Here is a 20,954-nt window from a genome sequence, read left to right on the forward strand (position 1 = left end):
GTAACGTCGTTTTTCCCTCGAAAAACCAACCTAATTCTCGAATATAATGAAAAGAATCAACTCAATATTAAATTCGACATCCATGGGGGGCTTAGGACGATCGCTGGTAACTGCGTACTAGTTATTAGAACTTCCTTAGAATTTTTTTTCGTAATGAAATTTCTACAACTATTTTCAACAACTAGCAATGAAAATGCAACGTCCTAATGGAAAAGTCGTTTATTTCGTTCTATGTCGATCTGTACACTTCGTCTTTCATATCGCATAGATTATTACGATCGTCTAAATATTTCGGTGTTTACGTCAGGTATTTCCGTCAAGCATTGCTTCAGACGATTTACCTTAGGATACTCAGTTAAAATACCGACACCTAATTCTAATGAATTATCCATCCTTACCTATTTAGACACTAGCAAAGCACATACTCCTTTATGAACCTTATTGTTGAATTATATATGTTTCTAGAGAAATTAGGACTTTCTTGTGCATGTTCCTTGTTAGCGCCAATGCTCTATATTGAGCCGCTGTTCTATCGATCGTACTTTTATTGTGGAGTTTTGTAAATCAATATAAAGCCCAAGATAAATTTGCACGCTTCTCCTACTTAATGGCAGTAGCCGACACAGCCATCTTATTGCACGGTTCCAAATCCATTTACATTACTTATCGTACCGAAGTTCTCATTCTATAACAAACCCAATTACTAGAAGCTAAGATATCTCTGAAGCAGATTCTCACAGGTCGTCTTCATTATCTACTCTGCTAAGATCTTGAGACGGATTTAGGCTCGGTTCTAACAACACACTCATTTTGCTAAGCGACTTGCTTCTTCTAAAATCGCTATCCTTGTCTTCAGGATCATGCTCACCACTGCTCTCAAGAAAACGACTTAAAGCCTGTTGATCGTCTTCATCTTGTTCGAGATTGATTTCCGACAAATCACAAGGAGATGCAATCTGGCAAAGGGGCGCTTCAACTTCGCCTGTTTCCTGCACGACAGAGGGAACAGCAAGTCAAGCCAATGAGTACAGTAGAACCAATGATGATTTGACCACATTATTGGAAATTAATCAGAATTAAGATTGAGGCAGAGGGAATGATGACACCGAACCGGCAAATAAATTACATCCGCTGGCTTTGACCTAGTGGGTCTTTCGAGCTAATCTAAAAAGACATCGAAGTCAACTTTGGATTAATATAAATGCAGAATGTTTTTTTTTTTTTTATTTTCTTATAGCAGTGTCATTTAGCTTCAGCTGAATGTTTTATGCTGTTTGTTATCTCGTGTACTATAGGCATTTGTAGCAAATTAGACATTGCGCCAACAAAAAGCCAAGGGTCATTGGTTCGGCTTCTGTGTGATAAAATCAGGGCTTTGAGAAGAAAGAACTTGTTAATTGTGCTGTTGCGCTACTTACCTTGAACCTTAGAAGATCTTTTTTAAACTCTTCCTCGAATGTTCGCCGGCGTTCTTCCTGAAGCTGTTTGTTACGAGCTTCCCTTTCAGCCGCTTCTCGACGCTTAATTTCGACCATTTCTCTGGTATCATCCATGATTAACATGGCTGCGGCGCAATCCCCAAGTTGCTGTTCCACCTGAATATTATACATAATATGCCAATGTGCATAGCGACAAAACACTGCTATTTTAATAGTGAATACTAGTCCTAAAAGCCCGAGTGTTGAATAAAGAAGCTATCGTTTGATCTTAATGCAGATGTAAAGATTACGTAATCATTGGCTATTATTGCCGATTATTACCTAAGTTGTTGCCATCGCATTGTGAGTTGTTACTTAAACGTTCGCATTTTATAGCTATTTTGTCATAAACAATAGCAGGAAATTATATAGTCATTGGTGAACGAAAAGGGTATTGTTGAGCAATGTAAACTACGGCGAGCTCGTTTGGGCAAGGTAACTGTACGCTGTATAAGGTGACATAAACGGTGCGCTGCTTATAAAAAACAGGGAAAAGTATCTTCCCGCACTGAAATAAAAATTAACAATATTAAATAAACATATCGCCGACCTTTGCGAGGAGCTCTTTCGATTTGGCGGCCTGTGTCTTAATGTCCGCGATAGCGGTGAGCGTCATATTCAGCTTCATTACTAAGGCCAGTTTGATTTCTAGATTCGCGTACAACTCGGCGATGTGTAAATCGCACCCTTTTATTTTGTTTATATTTAATTCAGTTCTGAAAGACAAATGTATAATTTTGATTAATTTCTCAACTCTGTCTTCTCAAAATGAAATTTGCCTTAATTGTCTAAGAGGAAATATGAGTCACCTTCGTTACAGAACGAGATGGCTTTTATAAAAACAAATTTACTCTCCCATATATTTTGTCCCTGCGGTGCAAAGTTCTGTATCGCCTTGGAAAGCCTACCTGTACCAGAGATCGTCGATACGATCAGAATTTCTTAACATGAGCTCCATACCAGCGTTCTGCTGTTGAGGTGTAAGGGGCGTACCGCATGTCTGCACTGCTGTAGCTGAAGATGAACCACTTAGGGTGGACGCCCCGAGGGCTAAAGCATCCTGTAGTACGGCGGGCAATTGTATACTACGGGGTAGCATGGTTACGCTGCACTCTAACCCACGAACAAATCCAACAACAAGCCAGAAGAAAAATCAATATTATTCCTCGTATATTTTACAGTTGTTGATTTATTTATGATCACTTAATTAATCGGGATCTACCATTTTCCTATAGTATAAAAAATATGATTCCTAAGCCTAAGGGTAGCTCCGTAGCCGCTAAACTAATTTATACACAACTTATCAAGTATAATAAGAAGGTATTTAGATGCACGATACGTTTTTTAACCTATCAAAAATCCCCAGACATTATATTATGCCTTGCCGACTACAGAAAATGTCAAATGTAGCAAAAAGTCGGGAACCGGCAAATTACGAATTGTCTCTTCCGTGGGTACCTTTAGACGCTTCCTCTCATTTTGAAAAAAGCGGAACCATCCTTTTGAAACAGTTGATCTACAAAGCGTATTCTTTCCGTATTTAAAAACATATTCGGTCAATAACCATGCAAAGAGTGTCTATTAGACGGGCACTTGAATTAATTTTAATAATGCTTGCGGTAATTATTATACTCTAGTCATATTAAACACTTCATAAACGTCTTCTGTATATCACATTTATTACCTGTTCTTCCACAGCGATTACTGTCAAAGTTCATTTCAAAATATGAACTTTTCATATCGGATGTATTATTAGGATTATTTTATAATTTCATCAACATCTACGTTTGCTATATACTTTCACCCCAAATTTCACCCGAAACAGCTTTAATCCAATTTACTCTCATAAATTTACCGAGTTTTTAGGGCACTTGCCTGTGATCAACACAATCCTATAAAATCCCACTGTAATAGAAATTTCCGTCCGCCTGTTACCAGTAGCTAGCAAGACAGATCAATCGTCACCTGATCCATTTGACGGGATTGCTGCTGGAAAGTCTAACGGACTGTCCATCAACATCAGCAGATCAGCTCTTGCCATCTAACATTAACAGTAGCAATACGAGCTCCATTTAGCCGTATTGAGATGGACACAGAAACACTGACACCGACATGGACAATATGGATATTGTGCTTGCCAGTTCGAACGTTTCAAAAATACCCGCCTTTTGAGCATAGAATTATCGCTCTTTTGCATTCTCTCTCCTCTTACACGCAAACGATGCCAATAGCGCCCTCTATTTAGGCTTAAGTTTGTTTGGCTTGACTATAGGAACCCGTGTGTGCTGCTATCGCCGCACTGCCGTAGCTAAGCAACTGCGCGTGTAACTGTTTGTGTGTGTGGAGTGTCGGAAGCGTTTTAGTTTGCAAAACAGCTAAGCAACGGCGGCGTCGTCGACAGAAGTGGCATTTCGCGGCTTATCTAGAAATTAATTAATGATTGTCGTACATACCTATATATATTTGTCGTGGAACTGACGCACTGCTGCAATCGAGTAGCTAGAAATAGCAAATCGCCACTATACAGAGTGCCGATTCGGTAACGCTGTCTTCTCGTAGTCGTGTAACAATAAGAGGTAGCACTGAGTAGACGGGCCCCCACTCGAGATCGGAAGATGTCATACAAGAACGATAGTCGAATTTACGTTGGCAACTTACCTCCTGATATTCGTACAAAGGACATCGAAGATTTGTTCTACAAGTATGGTAAAATTACGTTCATTGATCTGAAAAACCGGCGCGGACCACCTTTCGCGTTTGTTGAGTTCGAGGATGCCCGGTGAGTTTAATTGCTTTTATTTGACACATTTTTGTATATCTGAATAAGAAACATCTTTGAGTCTTGTCGTTTGCTTATTGTAAGGAAAGGTTGTAGATACTGCCTCCCGTTAAAAATGCTGAACATTATACATTGTTTTATGGATGTCTCCTTCTGAACTCACATACATGCTTCAGTCAACAAGGGACTTTAGCATTTGCGAGAGGCACTAATCGTTCAAAGTCATGTTGCTCGTTAATTTGACATCATGACTATAGTTCTCGTAATTAGGCTCGCGCTTGAGTTGGTAACTTGACATTTTCCTATCGTTTGTTCTATGATGAGTCCTATACTGTCAAGCCCGTAATCCGCCGTCAAAGGCTCGCCCACCATGAGGCAGTAAACCTGCGTCCGCCGTCCCGGCCATGTTTGACCCCGCGTCCATGGCACGTGCGTGTACCTGTTATGTAGGTTTGTCTTTTAAGCCAACAGACACTTCCCGGGGCTTCGATGACGGTTGTCTTTACCGGTAAGAGTATTTTTAAGGCTAACCCTTGAGGTGATTTAGCTTATGATACAGTCGTTCGTGTTGCTAGGTACAAACAGGTGTACACTGGCTGGCGCCAGCCAGCAGTGACCTGGCAGCTCGTGGAAAACTTAAGGAGAAGGAGAAGACAATGGTTGCACACTAAGACAAACGAGCGTATACGGGCGAGATTGTAGGAAGTGCCATCGGTCATTACTTTGCAGTCATAGTTGACCAGGAGTACGCCATTTTCCATTTCAGTCGAGTCATCGTCGCCAGTGTTAATTTTTATCTTATCAAGCAAGGTGCTGTTGGCTTGGTCCTAATTACCTACAGCGCGCTTAGGAAGAGAGCAACAGAATATGATCCTGTGGTACACCGTTCCAGAAAAGTAATCAGTGCCCGTTGTAAAAGTGTATTTCCACTGTGGCCTTCCATTATGTTTGCACAAAATGCTGTACGTGGTAATGTCAGCGTACAGGGAATAACATCGAAATTTGTGTCGAATACCAGTTTCTTATAACCTCAAGAAACGGGAGAAAGCTATATTTCAGGGACCCTTGCGCTCTTGATATATATATCAGTGATGATATGATAAATAGTTGAACCCAATCCTTTAAATGGTGTTACCAACTTATGAGCTGCAAAAAATTGTTTTTTTTTTTCTTATGAATTTTTAAGTTAATTAACATTAAAAAAAAAGGCAAACAAAAAAAAAGCAGTTATTAGCCTGATCGTTAGTTGACACTGATAAGGCTTTTTTGGTTTGCTTTTCTGTTTTGTTTAGGGGGGAAGTCCCCCCCCCTGACTTCTTCCTAAATAGTGACCCTTTAGCCTTACTGTTCATTTTCTCAATTCTTAATTTTCGTTAACACTGCTGCAACGAGTGACAAAGAAATTTATGTTTTTAAAATTTCCCGCCATATGTTTTTCTGCTAGCCCTTTCCCTCTTGAAGGCAAAAACATGACGCAGCGCCCTCTGGAAAGGCTTAGGCATGAGTATTTCGTTTTGCTAGCGTAACCAGTGCTGTAGTTCGTTACTGGTATAAGTGGTAGGTTGCTCATCGATTCAATCGGACTGTGTTGTAGTGAACGTGTGCAACAAGTGCTCGACCTGTGCTCATGTAATAGCATTTGGTGGAGCTGAGTTATTACCTAAGCCTCATAGCAGAGAGATTTCGCGGCTTGTGAGCGAGCGAAGGCGATCGAAAATTAGCGGTCCAGGTTTTGCATTCGCACTAGTCGTCCTGTGTCCTAACGAGTCAGCCATTTCTAGGCCAGTCGACAACATTCGGCTGCGGTGCTTGTGTACTGTATGTCTGCGTGAATTAGGGATGCTGCGACAGGCGTCGTTAGATTTCTACGTTCTGTGTCGTTATTGAGCATTCCCCGCCACGAAGGGGAAATCTTCGTTATCGTACCTGTTGTGTATGGTGTGATCGTACTATATTCGTGTGGTTTTTTCGTGTTCTTAACCGCAATTTGATACAACTGTTAGAGGTACTGTTATTGCCATTATTCGCGCAGCAAAAGTATTGAAAGCTGCCGTGGAAATAGAAATCAGAGTGGAAAAAGCTTGGCCGACTCACGCCGCCGATCATCATGTCATCATACAGTAATGTTCGCCGTATTTACGTCGGCAATCTGCCCTCGGACATCCGTACCAAGGACATTGAAGACATTTTCTACAAGTACGGCAAGATCACGTTGATCGATCTGATGAACCGGCGTGGTCCACCGTTTGCCTTTGTCGAGTTTGAAGATGCACGGTAAGTGTGTGGCTAGAAGGGAGCAACGTAGTCTGGGTAGCTTATGCGCATTTCTTTGATTGCGTTGCCATGGTAACTATGAACGAGCGCTCTTTGGTGGTTCAAATTTTAGCGTTAGCAAATAATTACTATGGCAAATTTTTATCTTGCCGTGTCATAAATTTTTCCAAGAAACAAGGATATGAGACGCAAATGAGTACTGCCTAACGGCAGAAGTATCGGGGTCTTACAGCATTCAGTTATACTCGAACGTAAAAGTTCACGGTAAAACGGGCGCTACAAACTCGGGCATAGCCAAGCTAAGCAGGCTAATATATTGTTAGCATTGTGTTTTTGAACACAAACGAATCTAGCCGTTCACGTGCTTGCCTTCTCTTGAGTTACGGTTCATAGTGTCAGGCGGGACCGAGTCAACGTATTGTCCACAAGGTCAAACTAAGCGGCTGCTCGGCTTGGTAAATTGGGCGTAGTGCTCCATTTTCTACGGTCGTTTATCTATTGGTCGCTGTGGTAAACGATCTCGACGCAGTATTACGCTAGACAACATTACCAGCTCCTTGGGCCAACTTTCCTTCCGTTCCTGCGTTGTGCGAATCTGATCATGTTGTATTTGTCGGTCAACTTGTGACGTCATGTCTTAATAATCGTTTCCACATGTGATACGCCTCAACGACCTCCTGTGACACGTACTCCGTGCGCTCAACGGATAGCGAGAAAGTTTTGGCGTTAAACCACTGGAAGTAGATTGGTAAAAGGAAGAAAGTAACCACAATACACATAATAAGCTGCATGGTGTTGGATGCATCTGTTATGTAAACACAACCAAGAAAAAGAAATAGAAAACTAAGAAGGAGGCAATATAGAAAGAAAAAACAATCTAAGGAGCTAATATAGAAAGAAGAAATAATCTAATCAGCGAAGCTGATATTCGTTGTTATTTGTGCAGAGATGCCGAGGACGCAGTTTCTGCTCGTGATGGCTACGATTATGACGGGTACAAGCTGCGCGTGGAGTTTCCACGTGGGAATTCAGCGCGACCTCGAGGAGGTCCTTCACGCGGCCGAGGACCACCTGCCCGCCGCAGCCAGTACAGAGTCATCGTGTCAGGTAAGCAATACTACAATTGAAATCATACCGCCACTTTCAGTAAAGTAACAGTACACAATTTGTATATCGTGGTTCATCCAATGATGATTTGTGCTTGCAAAGAGGGGTATTCTTAATGTTCGGAGCTGTTAGTTTGTCGTGGCTCATTCAGTGATGATTTGTGCCTGCAAAGAGGGACTGCCTTCGATGCTCGGAGCTGTGCTAAGGGACTGCCATGTCGAACATACGCACAGGGGCCATCTGATGATCATCGAGTAAGGATCTACGGGTGTATTGCCTTACAATTGACTTATACGAAATGAAGACGTTTATTTTCGCTTGTTCCTCATGAAGACATTGTTTCATAGATTCCCGCTTTACAGCTTTTTATGTGCGCGTAACTAACGTTTTCTCTTCTACACGTTTTTTTTCTCAAGGGCTACCCCCAACCGGATCGTGGCAGGATCTTAAAGATCACATGCGTGAGGCGGGAGATGTTTGCTACGCAGATGTCTACAAAGACGGCACTGGAGTAGTCGAGTTCCTTCGTTACGAAGATATGAAGTACGCCGTGAAGAAGCTTGATGATAGCAGGTTTGCAGCCATTTTTCTGCTTAGTATGCTGTTCATTTATCGCCTGTAGATCAATTTACGAAAAGAAGTACAGGAAACTACGGAACACTCAACCAGTGGTTGTGCAGTTTCCTGTGCTTCTTCTGACTTAATACCTTCATGCATTTGTATGTGATATCGAACCAATTGCGGCGTGTTATGAGGAAGTATTTTGGAAGCATCGATGGACGGACTTGCACATCGTCGATAGCTTATTGTTCTAAAAAGCAAAGAATAATTTTTTTTTGGTTTGCTTTTTCTTTCCGCATTAGATTACAATTTGCAGTAATACTGCGAGCAAATTAGTTAAAGTTAATTCGGGCGACCTTGGTCCTGAAACGGCTTAAATATCACAGGTTGTGAGGATGTGGTATACGGGACATCTTGTTTACATTTTCGAGCTCAATCCCACGAGAACCCCATTAACCAACGAAAACTTTGCGATGTGAAATAACGTTCGGTCGAATTTTGATTTTGTTTGTTCTTTCCTTCCGGTAAATGCAGATTCCGTTCGCATGAAGGCGAGGTATCATACGTCCGTGTCCGTGAGGATACCGGTCGTGATTCGCGATCCAGATCACGCAGCCATTCACCTCGTCGATCCCGATCGCCCGTCAACTATTCGCACTCACCTGCGCGGAAGTACTCACGTAGTCGTTCCAGGTCACGATCGCACTCGTAGACTGCGCTCAGCTCCAGAACACGCGGCAGCGGCCGGTCGCGGTAGCGGTACCGGTAGCGCCGCCGGCGGCGGCGGTGGTGGTCGCGTTCCCCCTCGTCTGCAGTCGTCGTCATCAATCATCGTCATACAACGTGCTCAGCTCAGACAGCAAACCTTCCCGCTCGAACCCTCCCTAGCGTCACCACATATCTCATACCACTTATATTATAACATATACATATATATACATATTAATAGCCATGCTCGCAGTTTTCCGTTCGTTCGTTCGTTTAATCGTTCGTCCGATTTTGTGCTCGCGCGGAGTATGTTGTCGTTGACTGTTGTTGTTCTTCAGCGTTTTCCTTTCCCCCGTTCTTTTTTACTGTCGTACAGTGACATTAATACTACATGTACTACATCAACATGTATTATTTGTAAGAAGATATTGTAAAACAAGTTTTTTGATGAGTTCTGAGTACATGCTCTCGTCAAGTGCCCCCTCATGGATGTCCTAATAACGCTGTTGATTCATAGGATAACGGTGAAGAACAACAACAACCAACAACAACAAACAACAACAACAACAACAACAACAACAAAACGAAACGAAAAGACTTAACAATACAGCTTTGTGATCTCTCGATAGTGAAGCGTTGCACTGGAGATTCTTGTCCGTGTGTGTGTTAAGAAGGATTCTGTGTGAAGGACAAGAAAGATAATGGACAGAACTGACCCCGACTCTCGGCACTTCATGACCAGAGGAGGCGGAAAACCATAAAAGAAGCACCAAATGGATCAAATAAAGGATTTCATTGATGAGGATATCTCAGGACTAATCATCTAAGGAGGATAGCCTACGGCTCCTGCTTCACATCAGTCACTCTGGAGTACATCAGCACGTACACCGGTTGAGGGCGTGTATGTGTTTACCTACAGGACACGATCTCGTAATCTCTATAGCTCACACGTATCAGACAAAATCAATCTTTATCCAAAATCACCTCAGCTAAATCAGTGGACAATTGGATGATTAGTGATGAACAATTAGATCGCAATTGGATTAGTGATGTGCTCGATGTGGTTTTGAGAGTACGCAAGAAATGATGACAATCAGATAAGGAGCTAACTAGTTCGTTGTGGAGATTAAAAGGAAAAGACGGCAGAAGAGGAAGGCATACAGGGTAAGAAAGCTGGACTTGATGGTAACTCTCTCGCTTTCTTTCTCTTTGGGAAGGAACAGGTGAAGGTCACACACACATACACAGTTAGGAAACTATTGGATGGAGGAGGAAGTCTTTGATGATGGAACGGTCTTTAAGGAACGGAAGTTAGGACAGGCTGGCGGTGTTTTTGTCGGTGAACAGTGTTAGTGTGGGAAATCGTTAGCATCTCTATAGATCATGATAGAGTGTGATATTGTGGAGAAAGCTCGCACATCTGTGTCTTCGGGAATTCAGGTGGATATATGGTCAGTGTATTGGAGTTCACTAAGCCTGAGGCAGTCTTTCAGGATAACGGATATGGAGAGAATTTCGGATATGGAGAAAATTTCTTGGATTAAGCAGTCCGGTCGGTCGCTCGGTCAGTCACTGGGTGCAGAAAGGAAATGGCTTGAATGGAAATTCGTAAAGAGGTCAGCACCATAAAAGCTATTCTTCTAATGTATATCATCCTGCTCTGGATTTGTGCTTGGACCCCTTTTTGCTTCTTGCTTCTATCACGTTCTCTGAAGAAATGTGTGCAGTAGTACACTTTCGATAATTACGATAGTCGGAAGTATGTGCAAAACTTCATTAGCAATGGAATTCTTTGGGCGTTTGCAACTGTATTTTGGATCCATTCGTGGACGAATGATTTCACGTAGTGCGGCACACATCTCTTGTGTGCATAGTTCGAAATTTCGCGCTACTGGTACTACAACTACCACTACCGCTACAACATTCCTTACTGCTTGTCGCCTATCCAGTCCGACCAGGATATGGAAGTTCACTTTGACTGGGAGAAGATATATGGATGGCTAATTACAACCAGCCTTATTGAGAGTCACAAAACAGGTCGAAGACATCTGGAAGGAACGCCGGTAGTGAGGTTACCACTCCCTATTAGTGAAATCAGGGAAATGTCTGAACCTGTTGCGCAGGAAGCATCGGAATACTCAGATGTGTAGCCAGTACTTGTACGGGGTATGGCTGATGTGTGCGCTGTACGCCGCACAACCTGCGAGTGCTCTCCTTCCTCTCGGCCGCGGCCGTCAATGCCCTCGATTGTCCGTGGCGTTGGACAGGATTTCGTGGCAGGATTTCGTCTCCCGATAGGGAAGGAAAATCTTATCACTGCGCTATGGTAAGCTATGGTGGCAGGCCCTATGTGAAGGTCTTTCACTTCTCCACTCATTGTTTCAAATAGGCCAAAAAAGGTAAGTAGGTTCTTCCAGTAGATGGTTTCTCACCCTCTGTGCTCCCGCATGTTTTATTCGTGCACCAGTTTTTGTGCGTGCTCGCACATTGCATGCCAGGCATTACTATCCCGGATGAACGACTTCCAGGACGTGTTTGTTGTGAATAAAGGCATACGAAGGTGACATTTTTTGAGTTTTCACTGGTGTGTTTTCACTGGCTGCTTGGCTCGGTGTGTCTGGTGTGCTTGTTGATGCAAAACGGTGATTCTTTCGGGTGGAATATTTCAGAGGTATTCTTAGAGAGGAACTTACGACGTGGTCTGGAGAAAGGTACTCCTAAGGCGTGCCAGGGAAAAGGTCACGTTCACGTGCACCTTTGTGGCTTCTAGGACTTCACTTCTCGTCAAATATGAAAACAGCTTTGTGGATTCTAAATTTCACTTTTCGTCTAATATCGAAGTATTATAGGCTTTTATGGGTAGCAAAGACAATCCTTCCGAATTTGGAAGTAGGTTTTTGCTCCGTTTTTCTTTGCGATGTTTCGATGCGTCGTATACGTCGATCTAGTGTTTTAGGGTAGCTCTCTGTAAGTTTGTAAGTTGATGTCTGTTTTCAACGTTCTTGGTAGAAAGCTAGTGACAATTATGCTGTTGGAACTGAAGTTTATTGAATGTAGTCAAAAATGATTACCTAGCAGATTTTCGGGACTCGAACCGTGCCTCTTGTGGAGAAAATGTATTTACGAGCTTTGTTTAATTTTGAGCCGGAACTGTCGAGCAGGTAAGTGTTAGGCAGGTAACGATGTAGCTGACTTCCGGTAACTATCTACTCTTTAGTCAGCTACAGCACAACCTACCCATCATAATCGTGAAACAAACTTTAAAGATTTTAACTGAGATAATACAAGCGAAAATACAATACTATAACTACAGTAACTACTTTAAAGTAACCTACTTTAAAGTAAATTAGCGTAGCCTATCAAAACAGTCGACCGTCTTTTTACAACCGTTGCTGAGTATGCTGCGGTACTAACCCGCAATGGATATAGTGTGCATCTCAGCTTATTGCGCCGGATATCTAAGTTTACGTAAGGGTCTTACTAAATGCCAATACCTATATGAGCCAAAGATGATGCGAAATAAAGTGGATACTACTAACTTACTGTGAATACTATTTAACAAGAGGCCAAGCCAGAAAAGACTATCGCGGATATACTTCCGAAGATGCCAGTCTTCAACAGAAATCAAGATGGTATTGGATGTTTTTGCGGAGAGCATACTACGCGAAGACTGGTTTTTGTTACTGTTTTCATTGTTATTTGTGTAATGTGCGTCTAGTAACATAGAAATAATGGTAAAGAGCACAAGAACACCTTCAAGATTCAGGCAAAGAATGTCAACGAATCTAAGGACGAAGTACTCCCGCAATTTTAAGCCAGTTTTAGAAATCAAGTTTTTAATAAACAAGCAGTCGGGTGCGCAGGTTATAATTTGAACATTTTTACAGTAGAAAAGTTAAAGAAAACATTCTTATTCTTTGAAAAGGCATTATGAAGTTCTGCTATAGGTGAACTATATGGATGGTTGTAACTTTACGCAGCGTCCAGAAGCGACAAGAAATGCAATTTCGAAGGAGAACATTAGGCTTATATCGTTATTAGGGTCAAATCTAGTGAGAGGCCTAACAAAAAACGTTTATTAGTGAAGGAAAATGCTATGTCAAAAAAAAAAAGGCACATGTGGAGCATGTGTAGTAATGAGGCAAAACGCTTGTATCGAAAGCACCTCCCGTAGCAGTGTTTTAGGAGCCTCTAGAGCCGCAAGCTGTGAGGCACCTTCGGATCGGTTGAGGTTAAATCTTTAATGGAAAGCAATGGCAAAACAAAAAAAAAACAAGGCAGCTTCATCTCTCAATATTGCTACGCGTATTAAACTGATTATCATATAACCTAATGGACCTCTTTTCGTTAACCTAATGGACTTCTTTTCATTTTGACGTGGAAGGCATGTTTAATATATTAAGTCTGGGTACATTCGTGTTGGCAAATACGAAGTAGCGGACTGTGCTTTTGGATAGCAATTATAGTTGGACTGATGTATGACGTGAACCGCCTTGTTAAAGAACCATTCAACATTGTTGACAGCTTTATACGTACCTGGAGAATATTTGCTTGCCCACCAGTTATCCTTTCGAAGACATAAAAAGGCCCCGTAATTATACGAACGTAGACCGGGAGATAAGCAGGTTGAGGCCAAGGCTGGATATTCCTTTGCGCAATCTAGAAAATAACTGAGGCATAGCCAGAACGTCTGCAATTGTGATAAAGAAACGATAGCCTCCAGGGCAGCGTCGTTCTTTCCCCTGGCACCCTCTCCGGTTGGCGGTACAAATTGAACTATGCCTAGTGTATGGGCTTTAGGCAGGTTTTTCGTTTATTAGGAATTCGCAAATTGCACATGGAATGCATATATGCAATCAATTGGTATGGAGTCAATGCGCGGGCGATTTTAGTACTTGTTATAAATCTGTATCCAGTATTTATTATAATTTTTAGGATTGGGTTATATTTCTGTGACACTTCGTGTGTTATGCCTACTCAGCCCCCGGACTCCAAACTCAACTTACGTGAAAATACCTCTCAATTGTGGCCATGCGTTCATATGTCCGACATCTGGTCATCTATTGCCTGGTCCTTACAACATTTTCACGATTCACTGACTGTACTTCGCATAATCCCTTCTTGTTTAACATCTTTATTTCGCAACGCTGTGGCCTTTGTGGACAAAAAATGAATACTAAGCATCGATTTTCGAGATTAGAACTTGGAACTTTTTTCCTGGAATTTCTAGAGCTGATGTTCACTAGAAGGCCATTAAAAGGAGACTAAGAAGGGTATTCTTTAATTTTGTAGTTCAAAATTTATGAAATTGCAGTTTGTTTGATACATCTAATATTTTAACTTTTTTTCATGATAAAACTAAGACCTCGAAATAATACGACATATGTCACCTACGAGCATATGAGTTGCAACTTAGCCTTGATTTTTCTTTTAATTCAAATCATGTACTTAATGTGTACGTAGATGTGTGTACGTAACAGTAAGCATTTCGTTACCTAGAAGGTATACGTGCGCCCCCGGTTGTGAAGTACTCAGAGGCTCTTGAGTGGTAGATGAAGGCATAGAAGCCTCAGAAGTGCAGTAAACAAAAGGTGCTTTTCTCCTACCAGGAGCTTGCGCAGATGGCGAATAGAAGAACGCCTGTTAAACAGAGGTTTGCGAAAAATAGAAGAGTAGATTAAAACCAGCGCGCGCAAAGGCTTTGGAGCACGCCCGGACCGGCGGACCCTTACAAGCCCTTGTGGAAAACAAAGGCGAGATATACGCGAATTAAATGGAAATTAAAAGCAAGGGAGGGTAGACGACTGAGCATTGATCCAGACTGCTAGAGGCGACGCGGTAAAGCTCGCTAAGGGGACTTGAGGGCGCAGCTTTAAACTAGAAGTCATTGGCAGATTAACAAATAGTACAAAAGCTTGGATGTTTAACTAACACCGCCTGGCTGCCCTACCAGTCACTAAGTAGCTAAAATGAGTTCTACGAAAAAATTGATGCATTCGTACATAAATCTAGAAATAATCCCAGTTTCGCATAAAAGTCGACCAAGACAGGTTGTAAGACGGCAAGGGAATGTGAGTCTTCACACACTACCTGGAGGTAGATAATAGAAAAATGAAAAATAAATATATACGGGGATAAATATGTATTATTTGTAGAATACATTACGCAGGTGGTTGCCAGAACCAAGATGCAGAGTATTTGTATAAAAGAGTAAGCTTCGACGGCACATTGGAGAACCTATAGCTTTATTGACGCAATAAATTTACAATGCGTTTAGTGCAAAGGCAAGCGGGAAAAGACAATTAGAAACAGAGTATATTTTCTGGCTACAGTGTAAGAACAATTTAATAAAACGCCTTGAATATAGCGGTTTGTTAATTACGTCGTAAGCAATATGATCTACAATAGTATGTCCAAAAACATGGTAGTATCTTTAAGGAAGTACACATGAACAACATAGCAGTTCCCCCCTTGAAGAACATTGCAACATATCTTTATTCTCTTTTTCATGATTAACTACCGCCCCGTTGACTATGTTTAATCATCCACCAGCAACGAACGAACAGGAAAGCAAATACAAATAAAGTAACTTCCATAGACAGTAACAAGAACTGCTAGCACGGTTGATGTAAAGACTACCGTTTCCTGTGGCAATATCGCGTATGGCTTCAACGACACGCTGCTGAGAACGGTTGCTCCTTACAACAACAGCAAACGTCACTTCATTGGGTTTAACACTTCGTATCGATGAACTTCTTTCATCTCAGCGAATTCATCGTCGCTCTCATCCATAAAACTCAGCGCAATAGGCATCTTGCGTACCCATTTCGTAAGATCAACCAGTGTTGGAGAAATCTGTGTACAAAATTAATTTAAACTTTAAGAATTGGGAGATCTATTGAATCATTTGGGAAGTAAATTGAGAGCTAGAGAAACGCGGCGCATAACTGTTTCTATTTAGAGATGACACAAAGTTATTAATTTAATCCCTCATCTCTAGTAGAAATTACAGTATTAATTAGAATCAAAAATTATAAATACTACAAATTACAAATACAAAAAAGGCATTGCACATGCCGTTTCATAGGTCTATTGGAGAAAATCTACAAAGTCCACGAGATTTACTTTGATTAATCTCTTCTAGTAGGGCAATCAGTTTTGTTGTCTTAAAGAGGTAATTTCGAGGTTTTGTTCTTGCATGACGAAGATAGCCAAAAAGCGTGAAAATAGAAATCTGGAGAGATATGCTTTTATATACACGTATTATTACGTCTATTAAGTGTACACCTAGGTATTTAAGTAGCTAATTAAGTACCTAACGTTATTAAAGCCGTGGGTCCTGTAAAATCGGTGTACTTATAATATGCTAGATAAAGGGCCCATCGTTTGCAAGCCCCCATAGACACGTACTTGCAAGGACTTGAAAGCATCTTCCAGTGAAGGCACGGTGACTAGAATACATCCTGGCTTACAACTTCTGGCAATGAACGCCCATATTTCACGTTGCTTGGAGTGATCACTAAAAAACTCAAACGAGTTATTAATAAAGACAGCGTTGGCTCCAGCGAGAACGTCCGGCAAACTCACTATATCAGCATTCACGATCTGTAATATAATCTCACCAGCACATAATAATACAAATATTTAGTAATATCAAAACTTTTTGGTGAATTTGCATTTTGCTATAGCGAAACTTGTTCTGCTGTGGAAGGTCTAATATCATGTGCTACATGACCGCTATCTCTAAGTTCAATAGGTAGAAATATTAATTCGACATCATACCTCTACATACGTGTGTAATGCGTGATTCGGTTTTTCAGTTAGTCAGTTTGAGTAATGCATAGGTATATAAATCTAAAAATCTTGCTCTAGTAGCAGTTGTGTATCCACTTGCTGTATATATGATATTTAAGTGATAAATCTTTTCAGGCTTATAATAAAAAAAACATGAAGTACTGATTCTAGATGTAAAGGATTTACCTGAATTCGATCATTCATAGAAAATCTTTGGATAACACTTTCTTGCAGAGTACACAGATCTGAGTTTAATTCGACTCCTATTATCCGACTTGCGCCGGACATCAAATAAGCCCCATAACAGAGCACACCCAACCGAGATCCCACATCAACCACTGTACCGCCGTTCACAAGATCAGGAGGCAATACCTTCTGAAAGATGAACTGAGTTCGACTTTTCGACGCTGAGTGAGAAATAATAGCTGCAATAAACAAAGCCAAGTTGATTTATCACGATCATATGATGTTAGCTGTTTTTGTTAAAACTACGAGTAATGCGGTGTATCGAGACTTCACACAAAAGTAAACAAATATCTACATCTATTGGTTGTCATTGTCGACTGAGTTTTAAGAAGAGAATCATATGGCTACTTACTGAGCGGTCGGATATTCCTTGACCCACAATCGGAGCAATAGGACATTGAAAGAATGCCATCTTCACAAAGTTTATTAATTTCTTCATCCGGGTAAAGGAAAGCATCAACATGCATTGTAGTACGCGGGTTACAATCGGCGTTCTGCAACAAATCGAACCATCGACAATTTCTAGAGGAATTTTTCAACAGCCTAGCTTACTTATCATACTTATATCATAGAAAGTGTCTAGGTGACGTTTCACACATACAATTTTTTTGTTATGCACCTTAGGTTTCTTTCTACGCAGTAGGCAATTTAAGAGAAAAATGTCATGGTTGCCATGGAATTCAGATAAGTACAATTTATCGACGTAAAAGTTGAAGCAAGACGCTGTTCAATACATGCTAACCAAAATTTCAAGGGCCTTTGATTTGGAACTGACTTTCGCCTTACTGAGCCGCGAAATATGGTTGTAAAAAGCACTGGAACGAACTTGTCATTTTTCAAAGCAATGACTTTGATTTCTATAGGCATCCATTGTCAAAACATTGAATGGCGTTAAAATAAAATGGTAGCGCGGTGGACGACTAAAAAAAGAAGGTTATGGATCGGTTCAGAGTACGCGATTAAACATTAGCATACATACACGCCTTGTGTGAAATAAAGTAAGTTTATTTTTATTAAGTAAAATATTAGTAATTTATAACGCAAAATGCATTCCTTCCTAATTATAATACCTACCTCTCCAGAAGTTGGAGCGACTATCCTCTCCGAGGGTAGTATTGCTTCCAAAGGCAGTTTTTTTCGAATGAAGTCAGCAATGATATCCAATTGAGAAGCAACTTTTTGGTTCACGGCCGTATCTGTTCGAATTTTATAATTATGAATTTCTGTGTTACTATGTCCGGCCCAGACAGATTTTTGAATTGTGCATACAGAGTAATTTCTAAAGAGGTTGAAGGACATGATTTAGGTTAAGGCCACGAGTACTCTTCTAAGGTAGTTTAGTCTACTACAAGTAATCTTTATACATTATTACAAGGATATTACTCATTTATATGCACATATCTAGTTCCAAATATGTTCAACTTGATTTGTCGTCGTTTTGAAAATTATCATAAGGTTCATTCCTAAATCGAATTACTTAACCATTATAGAACCGGAATCAATTCGAGAATGCAGGCTAACTTACTCGACGTTATTTCTAACTGTTAATACGCAAATACGCATAAGAACGGTATTCCTCTTTCTGCATAACCTCTCATACTTTAACGGAGGTTAACACAGTTTCGTTAGTATTCATGACATCGTCGACAAGTAGTATTTTGAGTTGGAACATGGAAATTATTCTGGGGTCTCTAACCTTAAAGTGGTATACAAATTATCAAAGAACGTAGCTAAGCATCGTATTTCTTAACTCACCGGGCCGTTCTTCTCCACAAGACTCTAGCCAATTCCGTAGGCCGAACAGAATATCAGTTCTTTGGTTAGGCCGCGTGTTGGACAAGACTTGTTCAATTTTCTCCCATGCGGTTGCAGCGTCCATAATTTTTTCGAAACCTACTTTGTTTTACTCCTGTGGCATGATAAAAATTGTAAAACTGATTGTTATCAGTAAAACCCCCAGTTGTTTTTTATGTTAATATACCTTTCCTAGTTTATATCAGAAATTTTACTGCTCAGCGCAGTCTAACGATAATTTCGCACCTTGAAGTGGAATGCTATGCAGAGATTTATGTGCAGAAAACACCCACTTGAATATAATACATTTCCTTTTATTCACATAATAGAACCACTACTTATTTTCTCCCCTGACTAAAAACATATGCGACGCTACTCGATTTTAAATAAAATAAAATTTTAGCATATAAGTACCCTTTTTTAATATAGAATTAGTAAGATTAAATATTCATTGTAACGCATGCCTCAAAATAACAATTGCAAATTCAAAACCAAATACGACGTTTGCTGCTACTGCTTTACCATTTCAATGCTTAGTTGCTATATAGTAGGTGTTTAAGTTCATCGTATGCATATATTACTGTATGTCTTTTTCATCAATATCTTGCCCTTGGGACCCAAAATAGGCCATCCAAATCCAATACAGCAGTGCACCGCTATTCTGTGTTTCTAAAATGATTTTTCATCCAACTATATGATAGCCATTCAGTCGTGCATACAACATGCTTTATACACGACAGCGATACTATCACCATGTTCTAATCTACGAACCGCGCTGCTGAATCGTCACGCCCTAACCCGGGTACGTATAAAACTCAAAAGCTATGCATATCCGACGTGAGGTGTACGTCCGGAGAGTACACGCACAAGTGACGCTAAGGGCTAGTTCAAACAGCGTAGCTCCGGTGCTCTAACAGGTGTTCTTGCTCGTGTCATGTTACTCTACAACTTCATATTACTTTAACGAGTTAAGAGCTTGTATACCTACGACTGTGTGAATAGTGCGTGCTCCGAAACCGAATTTCATCTCTCCAAATGATCGCGAGTGCTGGCTAGGAATATACCAATTTTTTACTATCGCGGCGTGTTTTGAACACGCACCGAACGGTTTTGCACAATTCTCACAGGACCGCCTACGACCGCGCACCGTCTCACACGATGCCCACGAATGTTCATTGAATAGGCCGGCGTCGCTAGTGGGAGTCGCAGAAACACTACGCGGATCCCCGAGCGGACGCAGGAAACGACGATACTGACAACATTAACAAGAGCCACCAGCTGCGTCAAGATATAGAGGAAAAACAATGGGGAAACCAGCAATGGCTCAAGCAGCTGAGTCGTGCTGAGCTATGCTGAGGAGGTACCACCCTTGCCCCATTACGCCGCCCTGAGGAGAAGCTTCGATCAACAGATCAGTTGAGTTCTTAGGCGGCAATAGTCTTTTAAGGGACACGGCGATCTTATATAAATGTCATCAGTTTTTTTTAACGTGTGTCTGGTTAGATCAAGTTTTTAAACTAAAATACCTCACGTGTCTCTAAGTTTTATAGGGAAACGCGTTACCATTGCACTACCGCGAGTATACGACTTTCCTGGCAATAGTCTTCCGGAACAGCCTAATCTCTATGAATCGGAAAGCAGGACCAGGATTTTTCAATGATAAGCTAGTGCAACGTTTTGCGCTTTTCGGTTAAGTCCAACGAGCAATCGAGGGTTCAGGAAAGCCTTGAATAAATATATGTTTTCGAGCCAAAACACGGGTATAGTTATTAAAACTGCGATTTTTTTTTCATTTTCTCAGCCGCTGCAATCCCTCAGAAGTATAATCAACTAAGAAATTCGAGTACATCGCTCTATTCACGGTTAACGCAACTGGCAGATCTTTACTTTTTTTAATCGTGAGTGAGATTGGATGCTTAGGTTCTCTTACAATGAGCCGCTGCAAACCGTAATCGATAGAATAAAACACATTTCATTGCTTACTGTTGATATTAAACCTTGTTTATTATTGTAGTTTGTATGACTAACAACCTAAATCTTTTTTAAATAGTAACTCTGCGAAAAAATCCATGGGCTCTTATCGGTTGGGAAGCAACTATTCTGTCACCACGCCTCAGAACCAGCTGGGTCTGACAAAATTGGCATTGGGTAGTATAATTATATCTTTGTGCCCACAGTATCTTGAGGCCCATATAAAGCTTATTTCAACTTGC

At 41.0% G+C, this 20,954-nt stretch overlaps 3 protein-coding genes across 7 annotated transcripts; 1 reads left to right on the forward strand and 2 right to left on the reverse strand.

The window, feature by feature from the left end:
• Positions 1-204: 204 nt before the first annotated feature.
• Dysb (dystrobrevin binding protein dysbindin) lies at positions 205-3,635 on the reverse strand. 2 transcript variants are annotated; one of them, XM_022852931.2, is made up of 5 exons: positions 3,444-3,635; positions 2,387-2,591; positions 2,029-2,194; positions 1,419-1,595; positions 205-989 (listed from the first exon to the last, which is right to left on the reverse strand). In XM_022852931.2, the coding sequence occupies exons 1-5, from the start codon at positions 3,517-3,519 to the stop codon at positions 735-737; spliced, it is 879 nt and encodes a 292-aa protein (XP_022708666.1). In that variant the 5' UTR covers positions 3,520-3,635; the 3' UTR covers positions 205-734. The 2 variants fall into 2 exon arrangements, with proteins under 2 accessions (XP_022708666.1, XP_022708667.1); XM_022852932.2 differs by having other exon boundaries at positions 3,354-3,625.
• A 136-nt stretch (positions 3,636-3,771) lies between these two features.
• On the forward strand, positions 3,772-11,488 carry SF2 (splicing factor 2). 2 transcript variants are annotated; one of them, XM_022852934.2, is made up of 4 exons: positions 3,772-4,257; positions 7,478-7,638; positions 8,055-8,211; positions 8,734-11,488. In XM_022852934.2, exons 1-4 carry the CDS (start codon positions 4,094-4,096, stop codon positions 8,909-8,911), a joined length of 660 nt encoding a protein of 219 aa, XP_022708669.1. In that variant the 5' UTR covers positions 3,772-4,093; the 3' UTR covers positions 8,912-11,488. The 2 variants fall into 2 exon arrangements, with proteins under 2 accessions (XP_022708669.1, XP_022708668.1); XM_022852933.2 differs by lacking the exon at positions 3,772-4,257 and adding an exon at positions 5,774-6,531.
• A 3,642-nt stretch (positions 11,489-15,130) lies between these two features.
• On the reverse strand, positions 15,131-20,018 carry LOC111271892 (uncharacterized). Of its 3 annotated transcripts, none has more exons than XM_022852929.2 (7): positions 19,843-20,018; positions 18,703-18,856; positions 18,022-18,143; positions 17,300-17,441; positions 16,888-17,126; positions 16,318-16,512; positions 15,131-15,762 (listed from the first exon to the last, which is right to left on the reverse strand). In XM_022852929.2, exons 2-7 carry the CDS (start codon positions 18,824-18,826, stop codon positions 15,625-15,627), a joined length of 960 nt encoding a protein of 319 aa, XP_022708664.1. In that variant the 5' UTR covers positions 18,827-18,856; positions 19,843-20,018; the 3' UTR covers positions 15,131-15,624. The 3 variants fall into 3 exon arrangements, with proteins under 3 accessions (XP_022708664.1, XP_022708663.1, XP_022708662.1); XM_022852928.2 differs by having other exon boundaries at positions 19,730-20,017; XM_022852927.2 differs by having other exon boundaries at positions 19,726-20,017.
• Between the last annotated feature and the right edge of the window lie 936 nt (positions 20,019-20,954).

The sequence above is a fragment of the Varroa jacobsoni genome, unplaced genomic scaffold (genome assembly GCF_002532875.2).
Source record: "Varroa jacobsoni isolate VJ856 unplaced genomic scaffold, vjacob_1.0 contig01238, whole genome shotgun sequence".
In the NCBI taxonomy this organism is placed as follows: domain Eukaryota; kingdom Metazoa; phylum Arthropoda; class Arachnida; order Mesostigmata; family Varroidae; genus Varroa; species Varroa jacobsoni.

What these genes read in the sequence shown, in the direction of transcription:
- SF2 (XM_022852933.2), top strand. Translation starts at nt 6,365, where the DNA reads ATGTCATCATACAGTAATGTTCGCCGTATTTACGTCGGCAATCTGCCC. An exon ending in GTCGAGTTTGAAGATGCACG is followed by an intron (nt 6,532 to 7,477) that starts GTAAGTGTGTGG and finishes TTATTTGTGCAG; the next exon opens with AGATGCCGAGGACGCAGTTT. An exon ending in AAGAAGCTTGATGATAGCAG is followed by an intron (nt 8,212 to 8,733) that starts GTTTGCAGCCAT and finishes CGGTAAATGCAG; the next exon opens with ATTCCGTTCGCATGAAGGCG.
- LOC111271892 (XM_022852929.2), bottom strand. Translation starts at nt 18,826, where the DNA reads ATGGACGCTGCAACCGCATGGGAGAAAATTGAACAAGTCTTGTCCAAC. An exon ending in AAGGAATATCCGACCGCTCA is followed by an intron (nt 17,127 to 17,299) that starts GTAAGTAGCCAT and finishes TGTTTATTGCAG; the next exon opens with CTATTATTTCTCACTCAGCG. An exon ending in CTATGAATGATCGAATTCAG is followed by an intron (nt 16,513 to 16,887) that starts GTAAATCCTTTA and finishes ATTATATTACAG; the next exon opens with ATCGTGAATGCTGATATAGT.
- Dysb (XM_022852931.2), bottom strand. Translation starts at nt 3,519, where the DNA reads ATGGCAAGAGCTGATCTGCTGATGTTGATGGACAGTCCGTTAGACTTT. An exon ending in ATCGACGATCTCTGGTACAG is followed by an intron (nt 2,195 to 2,386) that starts GTAGGCTTTCCA and finishes TTTGTCTTTCAG; the next exon opens with AACTGAATTAAATATAAACA. An exon ending in CGAAAGAGCTCCTCGCAAAG is followed by an intron (nt 1,596 to 2,028) that starts GTCGGCGATATG and finishes TATAATATTCAG; the next exon opens with GTGGAACAGCAACTTGGGGA.